The sequence below is a fragment of the Coregonus clupeaformis genome, chromosome 31 (assembly GCF_020615455.1).
Source record: "Coregonus clupeaformis isolate EN_2021a chromosome 31, ASM2061545v1, whole genome shotgun sequence".
Lineage (NCBI taxonomy): Eukaryota > Metazoa > Chordata > Actinopteri > Salmoniformes > Salmonidae > Coregonus > Coregonus clupeaformis.
Genome location: NC_059222.1, coordinates 27802678 through 27819709, shown reverse-complemented (window position 1 = coordinate 27819709; position 17032 = coordinate 27802678). Strand labels below are relative to the sequence as shown.

The 17032-nt window shown below is 46.4% G+C and overlaps 1 protein-coding gene across 37 annotated transcripts in view; it reads right to left on the bottom strand.

The window, feature by feature from the left end:
• The window catches only part of LOC121547350 (neurexin-1a), a 51571-nt gene that overhangs the window by 14874 nt on the left and 19665 nt on the right, over positions 1-17032 (bottom strand). For 14 of the 37 annotated variants that reach the window (XM_045209848.1, XM_045209849.1, XM_045209831.1 and 11 more), the window contains 12 exons: positions 15589-15660; positions 15204-15428; positions 14894-15041; positions 13703-13833; positions 13420-13604; positions 12724-12791; positions 10443-10646; positions 9411-9437; positions 7322-7444; positions 6884-7033; positions 691-922; positions 34-224 (listed from right to left, as the gene is read on the bottom strand). In XM_045209848.1, the coding sequence (XP_045065783.1) occupies positions 34-224; positions 691-922; positions 6884-7033; positions 7322-7444; positions 9411-9437; positions 10443-10646; positions 12724-12791; positions 13420-13604; positions 13703-13833; positions 14894-15041; positions 15204-15428; positions 15589-15660 (1756 nt within the window). Of the gene's footprint in view, positions 1-33; positions 225-690; positions 923-6883; positions 7034-7321; positions 7445-9410; positions 9438-10442; positions 10647-12723; positions 12792-13419; positions 13605-13702; positions 13834-14893; positions 15060-15203; positions 15429-15588; positions 15661-17032 lie in introns of all 37 variants that reach the window. The other 23 variants (XM_045209847.1, XM_045209828.1, XM_045209825.1 and 20 more) reach the window with 4 other exon arrangements.

The following is a 17032-nucleotide window of genomic DNA, read 5'->3' as shown; positions in this document are numbered from 1 at the left end:
GTATGTACAGTGTGTGTGGTGTGTGTGTGTTACCTTTGAGATCCAGGTTCTTGGCTCCCATAGTGGTCTGTGTAGTGACCTTAGTGTCTATCTTAACAGTGTGCAGGTTGTTGGTGTCTCTGGATATGAGCACGTTGTGCCAGTGGTTGTCATTCAGAGGAGAGTTTGAGTTCCCTTTGATCAGGTGAGCACCGTTCCCCAGGTCGGACACATAGTGGAGGTAGCTGCGGAAGGTGATTAGGATTAGAATATTATAATATGAACTGTATATCCATGAGTCGATAGTTGTCTCACTCTGACATGTCCCTTCACCAAGTGATTTTAATCTCCTCTGTCGTACAGTATCAGTAATGAAAATAGTAGCTATAGGTAGTTAGCAATCCTCTGTCGTACAGTATCAGTAATGAAAATAGTAGCTATAGGTAGTTAGCTAGTTAGCTATACACTGTTGTACAGTATCAGTAATGTAAATAGTAGCTATAGGTAGTTAGCTAGTTCGCTATCCTCTGTTTTACAGTATCAGTAATGTAAATAGTAGCTATAGGTAGTTAGCTATCCTCTGTTGTACAGTATCATTAATGTAAATAGTAGCTATAGATAGTTGGCTAGTTAGCTATACTCTGTTGTACGGTATCAGTAGTAGACAGACTATAGTATCAATAGGTAGTTAATTAAGTAATTATGCCGTACCCTTTGACCAGCTCCAACACTATAAAGTCGTTTCCGTCTCCTCTGTTGTAGAGTATAAGTCCGTCAGGTGAGGTGGTTTTGAACTGGAGGAACAGGTGCATGGAGTAGTAAGCCTGGAGCGTGGGCAGGGTCACGTAGCTCGACCGTGACCTGAACGTAACCGGGTCCGCCACGATGCTCTTATAACCAATCACAGCATTCAGTTCGCAATAGTCGATGTCACCATTCTTACCTAGGATCAAGATGACCAAGGATGAGATGTGTGTGTGTACTCTGGTCTTAGTGGTCTATGTAAGGAGTGTAAATAAATAAGTAAAAGTAAAAATGTGCTTACCAAGTCACATAATAAGTTGTATGGACTCTGTGAGCAATAATAGTGTTTAACATGATTTTTGAATGACTACCTCATCTCTGTACCCTACACATACAATTATCTGTAAGGTCCCTCAGTCGAGCAGTGAATTTCAAATAGATTCAGGGAGGTTTTCCAATGCCTTGCAAAGAAGGGCACCTATGGTTAGATGGGTCAAAAATAATGCAGACATTGAATATCCCTTTGAGCATGGTGAAGTTATTAATTACACTTTGGATGGTAAATCACTACACCCAGTCACTACAAAGATACAGACGTCCTTCCTACCTCAGTTGCCGGATAGGAAAGAAACCAATCAGGGATTTCACCATGAGGCTAATGGTGAGTTTAAAATAGCTACTAATGGCAGTGATAGGAGAAAACTGAGGATGGATCAACAAGATTCAGTCTGCTTTCCACCAGACACTGGGAGATGAATTCACCTTTCAGCAGGACAATAACCTTAAACACAAGGCCAAATCTACACTGGAGACGCTTACCAAGAAGTCGGTGAATGTTCCTGAATGGCCGAATTACAGTTTTGTCTTAAATCTGCTTGAAAATCTATGGCAAGACCTAAAAATGGTTGTCTAGCAATGATCAACAACCAATTTGACAGAGCTTGAAGAATTTAGAAAATAATAACGTGCAAATGTTGCATAATCCAGACTTACCCAGAAAGACTCACAGCTGTAATCGCCAAAGGTGATTCTAACATGTATTGACTCAGGGGGTTCAATACTTACAGTTGAAGTCGGAAGTTTACATACACTCAGGTTGGAGTCATTATAACTAGTTTTTCAACCACTCCACAAATTTCTTGTTAACAAACTATAGTTTTGGCAAGTCGGTTAGGACATCTACTTTGTGCATGACACAAGTCATTTTTCCAACAATTGTTTACAGACAGATTATTTCACTTATAATTCACTGTATCACAATTCCAGTTGGTCAGAAGTTTACATACACTAAGTTGACTGTGCCTTTAAACAGCTTGGAAAATTCCATAAAATGATGTCATGGCTTTAGAATCTTCTGATAGGCTAATTGACATCATTTGAATCAATTGGAGGTATACCTGTGGATGTATTTCAAGGCCTACCAAACGCAGTGCCTCTTTGCTTGACATCATGGGAAAATCAAAAGAAATTAGCCAAGACCTCAGAAAAAAATGGTAGACCTCCACAAGTCTGGTTCATCCTTGGGAGCAATTTCCAAACGCCTAAAGGTACCACATCCATCTGTACAAACAATAGTACACAAGTATAAACACCATGGGACCAAGCAGCCGTCATACCGCTCAGGAAGGAGACACGTTCTGTCTACTAAAGATGAACGTACTTTGGTGCGAAAAGTGCAAATCAATCCAAGAACAACAGCAAAGGACCTATCGGCATAACCTGAAAGGCCGCTCAGCAAGGAAGAAGCCACTGCTCCAAAACCGCCATAAAAAAACCAGACTACGGTTTGCAACTGCACATGGGGACAAAGATTGTACTTTTTGGAGAAATGTCCTCTGGTCTGATGAAACAAAAATAGAACTGTTTGGCCATAATGACCATCGTTATGTTTGAAGGAAAAAGGGGGTAGCTTGCAAGCCGAAGAACACCATCCCAACCGTGAAGCACAGGGGTGGCAGCATCATGCTGTGGGGGTGCTTTGCTGCAGGAGGGACTGGTGCACTTCACAAAATAGATGGCATCATGAGGAAGGAAAATTATGTGGATATATTGAAGCAACATCTCAAGACATCAGTCAGGAAGTTAAAGCTTGGTCGCAAATGGGTCTTCCAAATGGACAATGACCCCAAGCATACTTACAAAGTTGTGGCAAAATGGCTTAAGGACAACAAAGTCAAGGTATTGGAGTGGCCATCACAAAGCCCTGACCTCAATCCTATAGAACATTTGTGGCCAGAACTGAAAAAGCGTGTGCGAGCAAGGAGGCCTACAAACCTGACTCAGTTACACCAGCTCTGTCAGGAGAATGGGCCAAAATTCATCCAACTTATTGTGGGAAGCTTGTGGAAGGCTACCCGAAACGTTTGACCCAAGTTAAACAATTTAAAGGCAATGCTACCAAATACTAATTGAGTGTATGTAAACTTCTGACCCACTGGGAATGTGATGAAAGAAATAAAAGCTAAAATAAATAATTATCTCTAAATATTATTCTGACATTTCACATTCTTAAAATAAAGTGGTGATCCTAACTGACCTAAGACAGGGAATTTTTACTAGGATTAAATGTCAAGAATTGTGAAAAACAGAGTTTAAATGTATTTGGCTAAGGTGTATGTAAACTTCCGACTTCAACTGTATGTGTAAGGTGTGTGTAGACATGTCTACACATTGATTCAAGTACAGTGCATTCTGAGAGTATTCAGACCCCTTTCCACATTTTGTTATGTTAAAGCTTTATTCTAAAATGGATTAAATAGTTTTTCCCCTCATAAATCTACACACAATACCCCATAATGACAAAGCAAAAATAGGTTTTTAGAAATGTTATCAAATGTATTAAAAATAAAAACGTTAACATAAGTATTCAGACCCTTTACTGAGTACTTTGTTGAAGCACCTTTGGCAGTGATTACAGCCTCGAGTCTTCTTCGGTATGAGCAACAAGCTTGGCACACCTGTATTTATTTATTTTTATTATAAAAAAATGTACCCCTTTTTTGTGGAATCCAATTGGTAGTTACAGTCTTGTCCCATCGCTGCAATTCCCGCACGGACTCTGGAGAGGCGAAGGTCGAGAGCCCTGCGTCCTCCGAAACCCAAGCCGCACTGCTTCTTGACACAATGCCTGCTTGACCCGGAAGCCAGCCGCACCAATGGGTCGGAGGAAACACCATACATCTGGCGACTGTGTCAGCGTTCACTGCGCCCGGCCCGCCACAGGAGTCGCTAGTGCGCGATGGGACAAGAACATCCCTGCCGGCCAAACCCTCCCCTACCCTGGACGACGCTGGGCCAATTGTGCGCCGCCCCATGGATCTCCCGGTCGCGGCTGGACTCGAACCAGGATCTCTAGTGGCACAGCTAGCACTGCGATGCAGTGCCTTAGACCACTGCGCCAATTGGGAGGCCCGGCACACCTGTATTTGTTTCTCCAATTATTTTCTGCAGATCCTCTCAGGCTCTGTCAGGTTGGATGGGGAGCGTCTCTGCACAGCTATTTTCAGGTCTCTCCAGAGATGTTCGATCTGGTTCAAGTTCGGGCTCTGGCTGGGCCACTCAAGGACATTCGGAGACTTGTCCCGAAGCCACTCCTGCGTTGCCTTGGCTGTGTGCTTAGGGTTGTTGTCCTGTTGGAAGGTGAACCTTCGCCCCAGTCTGAGGTCCTGAGCACTCTGCAGCAGGTTTTCATCAATGATCTCTCTGTACTTTGCTCTGTTTATCTTTCCCTCTATCCTACCTAGTCTCCCAGTCCCTGCCGCTGAAAAACATCCCAACAGCATGATGCTGCCACCACCATGCTTCACCGTAGGGATAGTGGAGGGTTTCATTCAGACGTGACGCTTGGCATTCAGGCCAAAGAGTTCAATCTTGGTTTCATCAGACCAGAGAATCTTGTTTCTCATGGTCTGAGAGTCCTTTAGGTGCCTTTTGGCAAACTCCAAGCGGGCTGTCATGTGCCTTTTACTGAGGAGTGTCTTCCGTCTGGCCACTCTACCATAAAGGCCTGATTGGTGGAGTGCTGCAGAGATGGTTGTCCTTCTGGAATGTTCTCCCATCTCCACAGAGGAACTCTGGAGGTCTGTCAGAGTGACCATCAGGTTCTTGGTCACCTCCATGACCAAGTCCCATCTCCCCCGATTGCTCAGTTTGGCCGGGCAGCCAGCTCTAGTCTTGGTGGTTCCAAACTTCTTCCATTTAAGAATGATGCAGGCCACTGTGTTCTTGGGGACCATCAATGCTGCAGAATTTTTCTGGTAGCCTTCCCCAGATCTGTGCCTCGACACGATCCTGTCTCGGAGCTCTACGGACAATTCCTTCGACCTCATGGCTTGGTTTTTGCTCTGACATGCACTTTCAACTGTGAGACCTTATATAGACAGGTGTATGCCTTTCCAAATCATGTCCAATCAATTGAATTTACTACAGGTGGACTCCAATCAAGTTGTAGAAACATCTCAAGGATGATCAATGGAAACAGGATGCACCTGAGCTCAATTTCGAGTCTCCTAGCAAAGGGTCTGTATACTTATGTAAAGGTATTTCTGTTTTTTATTATTAATATATTTGTAGAAATTTCTAAAAACCTGATTTCGCTTTGTCATTATGGGGTATTATGTGTAGATTGATGAGGAAAACAATGCATTTAATCAATTTTAGAATAAGGCTGTAAAGTAACAAAATGTGGAAAAAGTCAAGGGGTCTGAATACTTTCCGAAGGCACTGTATGTGTGTGTAAGGTGTGTGTAGGCTTGTGTACTCTATCCTTACAGAGGTCTATAGGGCATGCCTACCAGCGTGAGGTGCATATAAGGTGTGTCTGTACTCTGGTCTTACAGAGGTCTATGTATGGCGTGTCATTCAGCGTAAGTGCAGTTGTGTATGTTTAAGGTGTGTGTGTAGGTGTGGGTATAAGTAGTGTTGGTAGGTGAATGCTCTGTTCTTACAGAGGTCTAGGGCATGCCGTTGAGGGCGAGGTGTGTGTAAACCAGGGGTGTCAAACTAATTTTCGGTCTTCAACAAGATCCTGAGGGCCGCACAACAAATTGCCTATATTTCCTCGCTGTGAACATTTTTAGAAAAGTGTCCTCTATCCATCGTTTTTGGAATTTACTATGCTCCCTGACTGTCTAGCTTTCATTTAGGTGATTATTAGCAAGCTGGACACAGTCAAGAAACAGTATGAATATACAGAATAATTATTTTCTATACAGTTTCTATTTGGTTTTAGTCATTGTGAAGTATATTGAGTTCGTTTTCCCCAACTGAGTGTATGAAACATTAAGAACACTTTCCCCTTTCCCTTTGAACAGTCTCAATGTGTGGGGCATGAACTCTACAAGGTGTTGAAAGCATTCCACAGGGATGCTGGCCCATGTTGACTCCAATGTTGACTCCATGTTGACTCCACAGTTGGCTGGATATCCTTTGGGGGGGGTGGACCATTCTTGATACACATGGGAAATCAATCAAATCAATCACATTAATTTATAAAGCCCTTTTTAAATCAGCAGATGTCACAAAGTGCTTATACAGAAACCCAGCCTAAAACCCCAAAGAGCAATGCAGATGAAGAAGTACGGTGGCTAGGAACAACTCCCTAGAAAGGCAGGAACCTAGGAAGAAACCTAGAGAGGAACCAGGCTCTGAGGGGTGGCCAGTCCTCTTCTGGCAGTGACGGTGGCGATTATAAGAGTACATGGCCATTAAGGGAAACTGTTGAGTGTGAAAAACTCTATAGCGTTGCAGTTCTTGACACAAACTGGTGCGCCTGGCACCTACTACCATACCCCGTTCAAAGGTACTTCAATCTTTTGTCTTACCCATTCACCCTCTGAATGGCACACACACACAATCCATGTCTTAACTGTCTGAAGGCTTAAAAATCCTTCTTTAACCTGTCTCCTCCCCTTCATCTACACAGATTGAAGTGGATTTAACAAGTGACATCAATAAGCAATCATAGCTTTCATCTTTCACCTGGATTTACCTGGTCAATCTATGTCATGGAAAGAGCAGGTGTCCTTAATGTTTTGTACACATATATATTTATTTTTACTCAAACCACCGGCCTACGGGCTGTATGTTTGACACCCCTGGTGAAAGGTGTGCGTAAGGCGTGTGTGGGTGTGTGTAAGGTGTGTGTGTACTCTGTCCTTACAGAGGTCTATGTAAGGCATCCCGTTGAGGGTGAGGCCCTGCAGGTGCCCTATGAAGTTGGAGGGCACAGCGGGCATGAAGCGCTTCTCTGTCACAATGCCTGTCTCCACGTTGTGGAACTCCAGCTGGGTGTGGTCGCCTGCCATCTGACCTGGAGGGGTTAGAGGTCAGGGGTCAGGGGAGAGGTAGCAGACCGGTGTCAAATACATTCAAACACTTGAGGTGCGCTTGATTTAGCTTGACCAGAGTGCCGGGAGAGTGGAGTTTGCACTTTTGGGACTATTCCATTGGTTACATTGGACCAGGTAAGCTAAATACAAGACACTTCAAGTGCTTGTATGTATTTGAGCCAGGTCTGCAGGTTATGGGTTTGAGGTCAGCGGTTAAGGTTAGAACTGAAAGGTCAGGGTTGACAGTGTTGGGGGGTTGCTATGGTTACCTTCTACAGGTTGCAGGTCGTCGACGGTGAGTTTGAGGCTTTTCCCACGACGCACCACTCTGACCGTGTGCCACTCATTATCATTCAGCCCCACCCCCGCAAAGATGGTCTCTGGACCCTTACCTACACACACTCCAGTTAGTTAATACACACACATATCTGTACACACACAAATACCTTAGGCATACTTTCACACACCCACACACACTGTAGGGTTAACACATGCACACACACACAGGCACACAGGTAGGCAGGCACACACACACACACACACACACACACACACACACACACACACACACACACACACACACACACACACACACACACACACACACACACACACACACACACACACACCATGTCTCCTACCATAGTGTCCTACCGTTTCTGGCCACATGGTGGCACTAGATACTCAGCCCTGTAGCTAGAAGGGCTGGACGTAGAGCTGGCATTCAGCAGGAGGAATATTCTCCATACATCTCTCTCTCTTTTTCCCTGCCCTTTTCTCTCGCTCTTTGTCTCACTGTCCATCTCTCTCTCTGTGTCCCTCTCTCTTTCCCTCCTTTCATCCCCCCTCTCCTCGTTCTCTGTCTCTGTCCATCTCTCCTCATTTACTGTCTCTCCCTGTCAGTCTTTCTTCTCTCTCTCTCTCAAATAGTGAAATCTCCCCAGGCTAGACCAATGTGTCAGTGTGTGTGTGTGTGTGTGTGTGTGTGGGGGGGTGGTGATGATAAGGCGAGAGGTAAACAGCCTGACAGATTCTGCTGTGGGAAATGTCAGCACCATGACACACACACATACACATAGCATATTGCCGCATGTGTGAGGTCTCTCTGTGTGTGTACATGCATGTGTGAGTGTGTGCGAGGTATGTTAGGTGTGATTAGTTTTCAGGAGAGGACAGAGGGCTCCCCTGAGGAGTCTCAGCTGTGCTCTGGGCAAGAGCATCTCATCCTGTTACCATGGATCACTGCCTGAGTGTATGTGTGTGTGTGTGTGATGGGGTGAATGGGCTTATGTGAGGCAGTGATCCATGTCAACCTGAGAACAGATCATGGAAGAGTGGCTAATTGCGGAACCAATGTCCATGGAACTTATACAAATCCAATGTATGTAATATAATTGATTGTCCTTTTGCACGCCCATAGACTGAATGGTGACATTATCATCAACTCTTTTTATGTTTTATAATCAACTCAGAATATTAAGCTCTTTCTATGGTAGTATTTTTGACTCAAAGTGGCTGATAACTCAGGATCATTAGAAAATCATAATCCATTTGAAGGTTTATATGCTTATAAAATGCATTATGTTACATACTGCAGATGGAGATAGGATAGTTGGCTAGTATTGTTCCTATGGCAGCACCTTCTCCCTGTGCCAGTACCAGGATACCGACATAGAGTCGACTTCCGTGGTGAAAGGACACACACACAGAGCTCAAGTCACGAAAACAACATCCAGACAAACAAAGCCCTCAGACAGAGGGAGGGAGGGATGGGTGGATGTAAAGGGATGGAGGGATAGAGAGTCTTTTGTTTCCAGCGTGAAGGAGACATAATTAACCAAAAGCCCTAAGAAGCTTTCAGACAATCACCGTGATGGAACACCACACCTTCACACTCCTCTGTACATCTCTCTCTCTCTCTCTCTCTCTCTCTCTCTCTCTCTCTCTCTCTCTCTCTCTCTCTCTCTCTCTCTCTCTCTCTCTCTCTCTCTCTCTCTCCCTCTCTCTCTCTCTCTCTCTCTCTCTCTCTCTCTCTCTCTCTCTCTCTCTCTCTCTCTCTCTCTCTCTCTCTCTCTCTCTCTCTCTCTCTCCCCTTTGCTCTTCTCTGTCTTCCCTCTGTACCTCATTCTTTTTCCTGTTCCCCCCTCACCTCCTTCACTAACACCCCCCACCCCCCTCTTTCCTCACTCTCACTCTACTCTCTTGCCTTTTCTCTAAAATGGCTGCCTTAGTAACCCTGGACTCTAGCAGAATCACACAGTCACACACACACACATCCACAAACACACACACAAATTCAAACACGCGTGCACAGACACACACACACTGAGAGGTAGTGTGAGATGGAGTGTGACTTACTGGCGGTACAGTTAATCCTGATACAGTCTGGAGGGAGAGCAGAGCAGAGGGTTAACGCTGCACAAACACAGAATACCACGCGCTGGGGACAAACACACCAACACACCCTACACACCTCGCTGAGAACATACACTCTCCCCGCCTCCTGGGGGCAAGTTGGAGGGGGTTATGGGCCAATCAGAGCAGGGGACATGGCTGTCTGCAATCTGCTCTGAGCAAATGGCATAACAGCACAGTGAATCCAGCAGATAAGATTAGTGGATCTCTGAATTGGCTTGCTATGTAATTGGCTGAGGGAGAATGAGAGGTTTCAGTTTAACCGGTGTGTCTTTGGCTACTCTAGGTCAGAGTGACGGCCTCAGTGACCATGACATCCATAACATCAGGACACTGAGGTGGGCATGGCCCCATATTTCCGTCACCTAGCAACAGAGTACCAAATCCCGCCCCTGGTGGAGCAGAGGCTCATGGGAGGTCAGAGGTCATAGTTCCCATAATACCTCAGTGTGTCGGGTGTCGTCAACCACAGCAGAGACGCAGATGCTACAATCAGAGACCAACACACACCCCTGCATCTGTGTGTGTGAACTTAGGGGTGCAGTGGTCATCTGGGAGTAAGCAGAGAATGCAGCCTCGGACCGTGAGGACCAACCCTCTGTTCAACAATACACAGGCAGACAGACAGACAATACAGTACAGTACAATAGAGTGGATGTGAGTGTTTGTGTATGTGTGTAATATCAGATTTTGGTGTAAATGTATATGTGCACTTAGGTTGACAGTGTCTGTGTGCTTGTGTGTATCTAGGCTAACAAAATGTGTTTGTGTGTACCTAGGTTGACATTGTCTGTGTGTACCTAGGTTGACAGTATCTGTATGTACCTAGGTTGACAGTATCTGTGTGTACCTAGGTTGACAGTATCTGTGTGTACCTAGGTTGACAGTATCTGTGTGTACCTAGGTTGACAGTATCTGTGTGTACCTAGGTTGACAGTATCTGTGTGTACCTAGGTTGACAGTATCTGTGTGTACCTAGGTTGACAGTAAGGCGGACACGGCCCCCATCCAGCTCCAGTCGGAGCGTGTCGGCTGAGTTCCGTGATGTTGTTGCCATGAGAACACCGTAGGCTCGCTGGGAGCGAAACCGTAGTGACACGTCCTCCGCCTCCGTGTGCATCGCTACGGGCAACTGGACCTTCATAAATTTACTACCATCATAGGACAGGATGGTCGCATCTAGAGAAGTGGGGGGGATGGAAGAAAGGAGTGAAGCAGAAGAAGACATGAATATCTGCCAGTGACAAGAAAAAACAAGTCCAGACCAGTCCAGACCAGTCCAGACCAATCCAGATCAAACAGTGTCTCCAGTTTGATTTAAATGCCAGAAAATATAAAATTCAAAGCTCCTTCGTTCATCTCTCTCTCCCTCCTCTCTCTCTCTCCTCCTATCTCTGTTTCCGTGGAAGACCGTTGGAGGCGAAAACAAGAGAACAGGAAGAGAGAGGCCTCATGCATACTAATGAGCTCAGAGTGTGTGTGTGTGTGAATGTGAATAAGGGAGTGAATTTCAGAGGGAACAGAGGAGTGTTCAGTAAAGCGAGGAAGGCTAGAGCAAAGGAGAGATAGGGAGAAGGCGAGAGAGGAAGAGAGTGGAAGAGCGGGAGAAAAGCTTTTGGCTAAAATGCAAATGAATCCTCATTAACTGGAGGTTAGCCTGTTACATCACGATAACATAACTAACTAACTAACACATACAAGTGCACATACACACACACCTGAGTAATTTCTAAACAGCTGACTAATTGAAATGATAAAATGGCGCTTCAGCAGAGCACCTGACTGAGGAGGGTAGTAGAAAAAGGGAGAGGGAGGGAGAGAGTGGGAGAGGGTGGGAGAGGGTGGGAGAGGGAGGGAGAGGGTGGGAGAGGGTGGGAGAGGGTGGGAGAGGGAGGGAGAGGGTGGGAGAGGGAGGGAGAGGGTGGGAGAGGGTGGGAGAGGGAGGGAGAGGGTGGGAGAGGGAGGGAGAGGGTGTGAGAGGGAGGGAGAGGGGGGGAGAGGGGGGGAGAGGGAGGGAGAGGGTGGGAGAGGGTGGGAGAGGGAGGGAGAGGGTGGGAGAGGGTGGGAGAGGGAGGGAGAGGGAGGGAGAGGGAGGGAGAGGGTGGGAGAGGGAGGGAGAGGGTGGGAGAGGGTGGGAGAGGGAGGGAGAGGGTGGGAGAGGGAGGGAGGGGTGGGAGAGGGGTGGGAGAGGGAGGGAGAGGGTGGGAGAGGGTGGGAGAGGGAGGGAGAGGGTGGGAGGGGTGGGAGAGGCAGGGAGAGGGTGGGAGAGGGTGGGAGAGGGAGGGAGAGGGTAGTAGAAAAAGGGAGAGGGTGGGAGAGGGTGGGAGAGGGAGGGAGAGGGTGGGAGAGGGTGGGAGAGGGTGGGAGAGGGTGGGAGAGGGAGGGAGAGGGTGGGGGGGTGGGGGTGGGAGAGGGTGGGAGAGGGAGGGAGAGGGTGGGAGAGGGTGGGAGAGGGTGGGAGAGGGTGGGAGAGGGTAGTAGAAAAAGGGAGAGGGTGGGAGAGGGTGAGAGAGGGTGGGAGAGGGAGGGAGAGGGTGGGAGAGGGTGGGAGAGGGTGGGAGAGGCAGGAGATGGAGAAGGAGGGATGCTGATGAAGGCAGTATGTCTGAACGTGTCCTTGTGACGACTGTTCTGGATTAAAACTGAAGAAACAAACAGATCTGCGAGAATATTGGGGACAAAAAGAGAGAGATAGAGTGAGAGAGATGGAGAGAAAGAGAGACAGAGAAAGAAGTAGAACTGCAGGTAGGAGTAAACATGGCCAATCACTCTCTCCATCTGTTTCTCCATCTGTCCATCCTTTAATCCACTGAACCACCAGTTACTGAGGCTGACCCTCGCTCTCTCGCTCTCTCTCACACACACATTTTTCAATTTCATCTCCCTATAGAGGACAGATCTGAGGTGTGTGTGTTTGTTAGATATTGGCAAGAAAATGAATTACCATGGTAACAGAATCAGCTGCTTCACCATGACAACATGCTCTCTCTCCTCCCTCTCTCTGACTCATCTTTCTTTTCTCCATCTGTCTCTCTCTTCAGCTTTCCCTCTCTAAGGGATTCACTTCATCCATCACTCACTCAGTCTTCCTTCTTTCATCTCTCTCGGTCTGTCTCTTTTTATATGTTTTATTGGTTCAGTATGACTGTTCAGAGGTAGTAACTATACAGTAGACAATGCTTTAATAAACCAGAGACTAAGTAATCCCACCTCCTTCCCCCTCTCTCCATCCCTCCCTCGCTCCCCACCCGCTCACCTCTCTCACAGGCCCGTCCCAGGTATCCAGTCCCAGAGCAGTCACACACATATCTGTTCCAGCCCTCCCTGCAGAAGGTAAAGGTCAAGTGTCAAGACAAGGGTCATGCCAGAGTAGTTCAGACTACAAACACTGGAATTCCTCAATTCACCCTCCACTAAGGCTTGTCCTAGGCACCGGACTCGAGCTTGGTTAGCGGCAGTTGTTATCCAATGGAGTGCTGCGATTGGTTGGCCAAAATTATGGGGCGGGGCTTAGTGAAGGGTCATGTATGGCTCAGTTGGTGGAGCATGGCACTTTCACCGCCAGGGTTGTGGGTTCGATTCCCAGGGCCACCCATACGTACAATATATGCACACATGTAAGTCGCTTTGGATAAAAGCGTCTGCTAAATTAAATATATTAATTCAAGGTGCTTTATTGATAACGGGCGGCAGGTAACCTAGCGGTTGGGCCAGTAAGAGAAAGGTTGCCAACAAGGTGAAGAATACACCTATCCGGTGTATGTGACAATATTATTATATATATTTTTTAAATACATTCTGTAAATATGTCTAGAATATGTCTTCTTTCTGTCTAGAACTCAGTTAAAAGTGCAGGAAGTCCTTTAGAAACAGTCAAGCATACATCAAAATAGTTCCATACAGTACAGTAGACGTGACTTGAGTAAGTGGCGGTGCAGTAGTACAGTAGTACCTGCAGGTGGCGCTGTGTTGGCAGGGGTTGGACAGACACTGTTTAGGAGGCTCTCTGGAGCAGGAGGGTTTAACCCCTACAGCCCTCTGAGCCTCAGCCAGACGACGGATGTCCTTACTCTGACCGTCCACAAACAGGTCTCTCACACAGCCCACATAGCCGTAGTTCAACAACGCTGTCCACACCTACAGAGAGAAGGAGAGACACACAGATTACACACACACACACGATACACTCAAGTGAGCGAACACACACACATAGACACACACACACACACACACACCTCAGTAGGGAAGATGAGTCCTTGGCGGTCCTCGGGTAATCCTCCCAGGTACAGAGTATCATCCAGGTCTAGAATCTCACTGTCCCCTGGAGCCGTGTACGCTGTACGCTGTGAGTTCACTGAGATAGTACCTACACACACACAGGTTAGGGTTAAGGGAGGTCAATGATTAGGGTGCACTGACTGTAAGTTGAGAGTCTGGTAAATGACTAAAATGTAAATGTTAATGTAAATGTTAAAAGACCTTTCCCCTCTGCCCCTCAACACTTGCCAGGCCGTCATTGTAAATAAATAATTGTTCTTAATTTACTTGCCCGGTGTAATGGCAAAAACCCAAAAAGTTATGATGCCACTTACTACCCAGCTAGCACATAACATTCTGAGAACCAGATGTTTCTTAGAGCTTGGTGAGAGCATGGTTGTCCAATGTTTATTTTGCAGACAACCTTCCCACAACTTTCTGGGAATGGTGCAGGATAGTTGCTTGTTTTTTTTTTTGGGGGGGGTAGAAGGATTACTTTATCCTATCCCAGGTGTTCCTTAAAGAGGTGGGGTTTCAAATGTCTCCGGAAGGTGGTGAGTGACTCCGCTGTCCTGGCGTCGTGAGGGAGCTTGTTCCACCATTGGGGTGCCAGAGCAGCGAACAGTTTTGACTGGGCTGAGCGGGAACTATGCCCAGTGACGTAGTGAGTGTTGCAACCGAGCACAGACAGTTTTTTTTACACACTGCGCGCAACAGCACTCTGCCTTCCCGTTCTGTGAGCTTGTGTGGCCTACCACTTCGCGGCTGGGCCGTTGTTGCTCCTAGATGTTTCCACTTCACAATAACAGCACTTACATTTGACCGGGGCAGCTCTAGCAGGGCAGAGATTTGACGAACTGACTTGTTGGAAAGGTGCCATCCTATAAAGGTTCCACGTTGAAAGTCACTGAGCTCTTCAGTAAAGCCATTCTACAGCCAATGTTTGTCTACGGAAATTGCATGGCTGAGTGCTCGATTTTATACACCTGTCAGCAACGGGTGTGGCTGAAATAGCCGAATCCACTGATTTGAAGGGGTGTCCACATACTTTTGTATATATAGTGTAAGTATAGGTAGATGTAGGGATAAAATAAATATAACACAAAACATGATAAATGGCTCCTACACCTGGTTAAATAAAGGTTAAATCAAATAAATAAATAAGATACCTGAGCGTCCATCCCTCTGGAAGTCGACGTGGTACCACTCCCCATCGTTGACCTTCCTGTCGATGGCCTTGGTCTTGGTGGTTCCTGAGCCCATGTCCAGCAGCAAGTACAGGTGACCGTCCAGCATCTCGATGGCAAAGAAATCCACCTGCAACAGTAACGGCAACAATAGAAAAAAACAGTACAAAATAAATATCAACAACAGTATAAACATCAATATAATATGAATGTGTGTGTGTTATTACCTTTACGGTGCGGTGGGTGCGAGGGTCGGTGTGTGGTTTATGTGTGTGTGTGTACGTGTCCTTACCTTTAGGGTGGGGGGTGTGCGGGGGTCTTTGCGTTGCTGCTGTCGTGGTTTCCCGTGGCTGAAGAGCATCAATCCGTTGGGTTCTGTCGTTCTGAAGTCAAAGGAGATTGACCCCGCCTTCTTGGCGCTCCACTTGCTCAATGCCACAAACGACTCTGGGGTGTCAAAGGTCACAGGATCGAGGGTTGCCACACTCTCACACTTAAACGCCACTATACCGCTCACCTGATGGATGGGAAAGAGCATTTAACATGCAACATATTTGACATCAAATAGACACAATAAAATAAAGTGAAACAGTGAGGAATAGAGCTGTGCAGCAATAGACTACTAAAGGGTTAGGATATGATTTGAGACCAGTGAATAAGAAACTATGGTGTCTTACCTTCATCTTAGCATCTCCCTGCTTAGCCAGCCGAGACAGCTCCAACCGTACATCATTGTTCTTATACACCACCTAGAGGTCAGGGTTGAAGGGTCAGGGTAAAGGTCAGGGATAAGAGGTTAGGGGAGAGAGCAAGAGTGCAAATCAATAGTCTGTTATCCCCCTCTCCTTGTCTCCTCTCCTTTAGTGACAATGATCAGAGCTAGTTGGACAGGAGAAGCGAAGCCTCAGGTAGCTCTGTCATGTTGCTTCCTCCAAACTTGTGTTTCCATACCAGTCTAGCTAAAGGAGAGAAGACGAGGAGAGGAGACGAGGAGAAGAATAACTTATGAGGTGCAGCGCAAGGCTTCAGTTTATTAGGGTTCAATATAGAACCTCTTTCTCTCTCCATCTTTGTCTCCAAGTATGTGAGCAGCATTATTATGGCTGCAATGTCACACACACACAAACATTCTGCTTTCATACGTCAGACCTTTGTCTGTGAACTGTGCAGAACTCAGCAATACGCATCACTGAAATACCCTTTTGTGTGTGTGTGTGAGGGAGAGAAAGAATGTGCTTGTGTGTATATATGTGTGTGTATGTGCATGGGTTTGTGTGTTGGTGTGCATGAAATGTTGTACAGGGCTGATGATCAGTCTTGCGAGTGTGTTCAGTCGTACATCTTAATTATTTCCCATGGATTAGCATATGATCACATTCAATATGTAAATGTATCTCTGACAGCAGCCTGCCTACAACACCATCAGTCCCAATCAACCACACACACACACACACGTTATGTTCTTCTATCCTCGTGGGGACCTACAATTAATTTCCATTCAAAATCCTATTTTCCCTTAACCCCTAAACCTAACTCCTAACCCTAACCACTAACCCCTTACCCTTACCTTAACCATAATTCTAACCATAACCTTAATACTAACCCTAACCCTAAACCTAACCTAAAAAACCTCTCTCCTCATGAGGATGTGGGAAATGTCCCCACAAGGGTGAAATTTTCCTTGTTTTACTATCCTTGTGGGGAATTGTGGGGATTTTAGGTACCCACAAGGATAGAATAACCAACCCCCCCACATGCTACTATTACTGATATCACTCTGTTGGCACATCATCTGTCAGTTTGTTTGTTTGTGAGTTTTTATGTGTCTGTTTATTTGTGTGTGTGTGTGTATGTGCACATGCATTTGTGTGCATATGTCCGTGTGTGTGTGTGTGTGTGTGTGTGTGTGTGTGTGTGTGTGTGTGTTTGTGTGTGTGTGTGTGAGCTGTTGGCCCTTTTTTGGAGCAGAGCGGATGGATAGAGGGTCTCGGTGGCAGAGCTAATTAGCATGTTAGCGCTTAGCGCTGCGTCTGCTCCCTCAGCAACACTCATCGCTGATTCTCTCTGATGCTGCAGCCTGCACATGGGAGGATGGGTGTGTGTGCCTCTGCCAAATGTGTG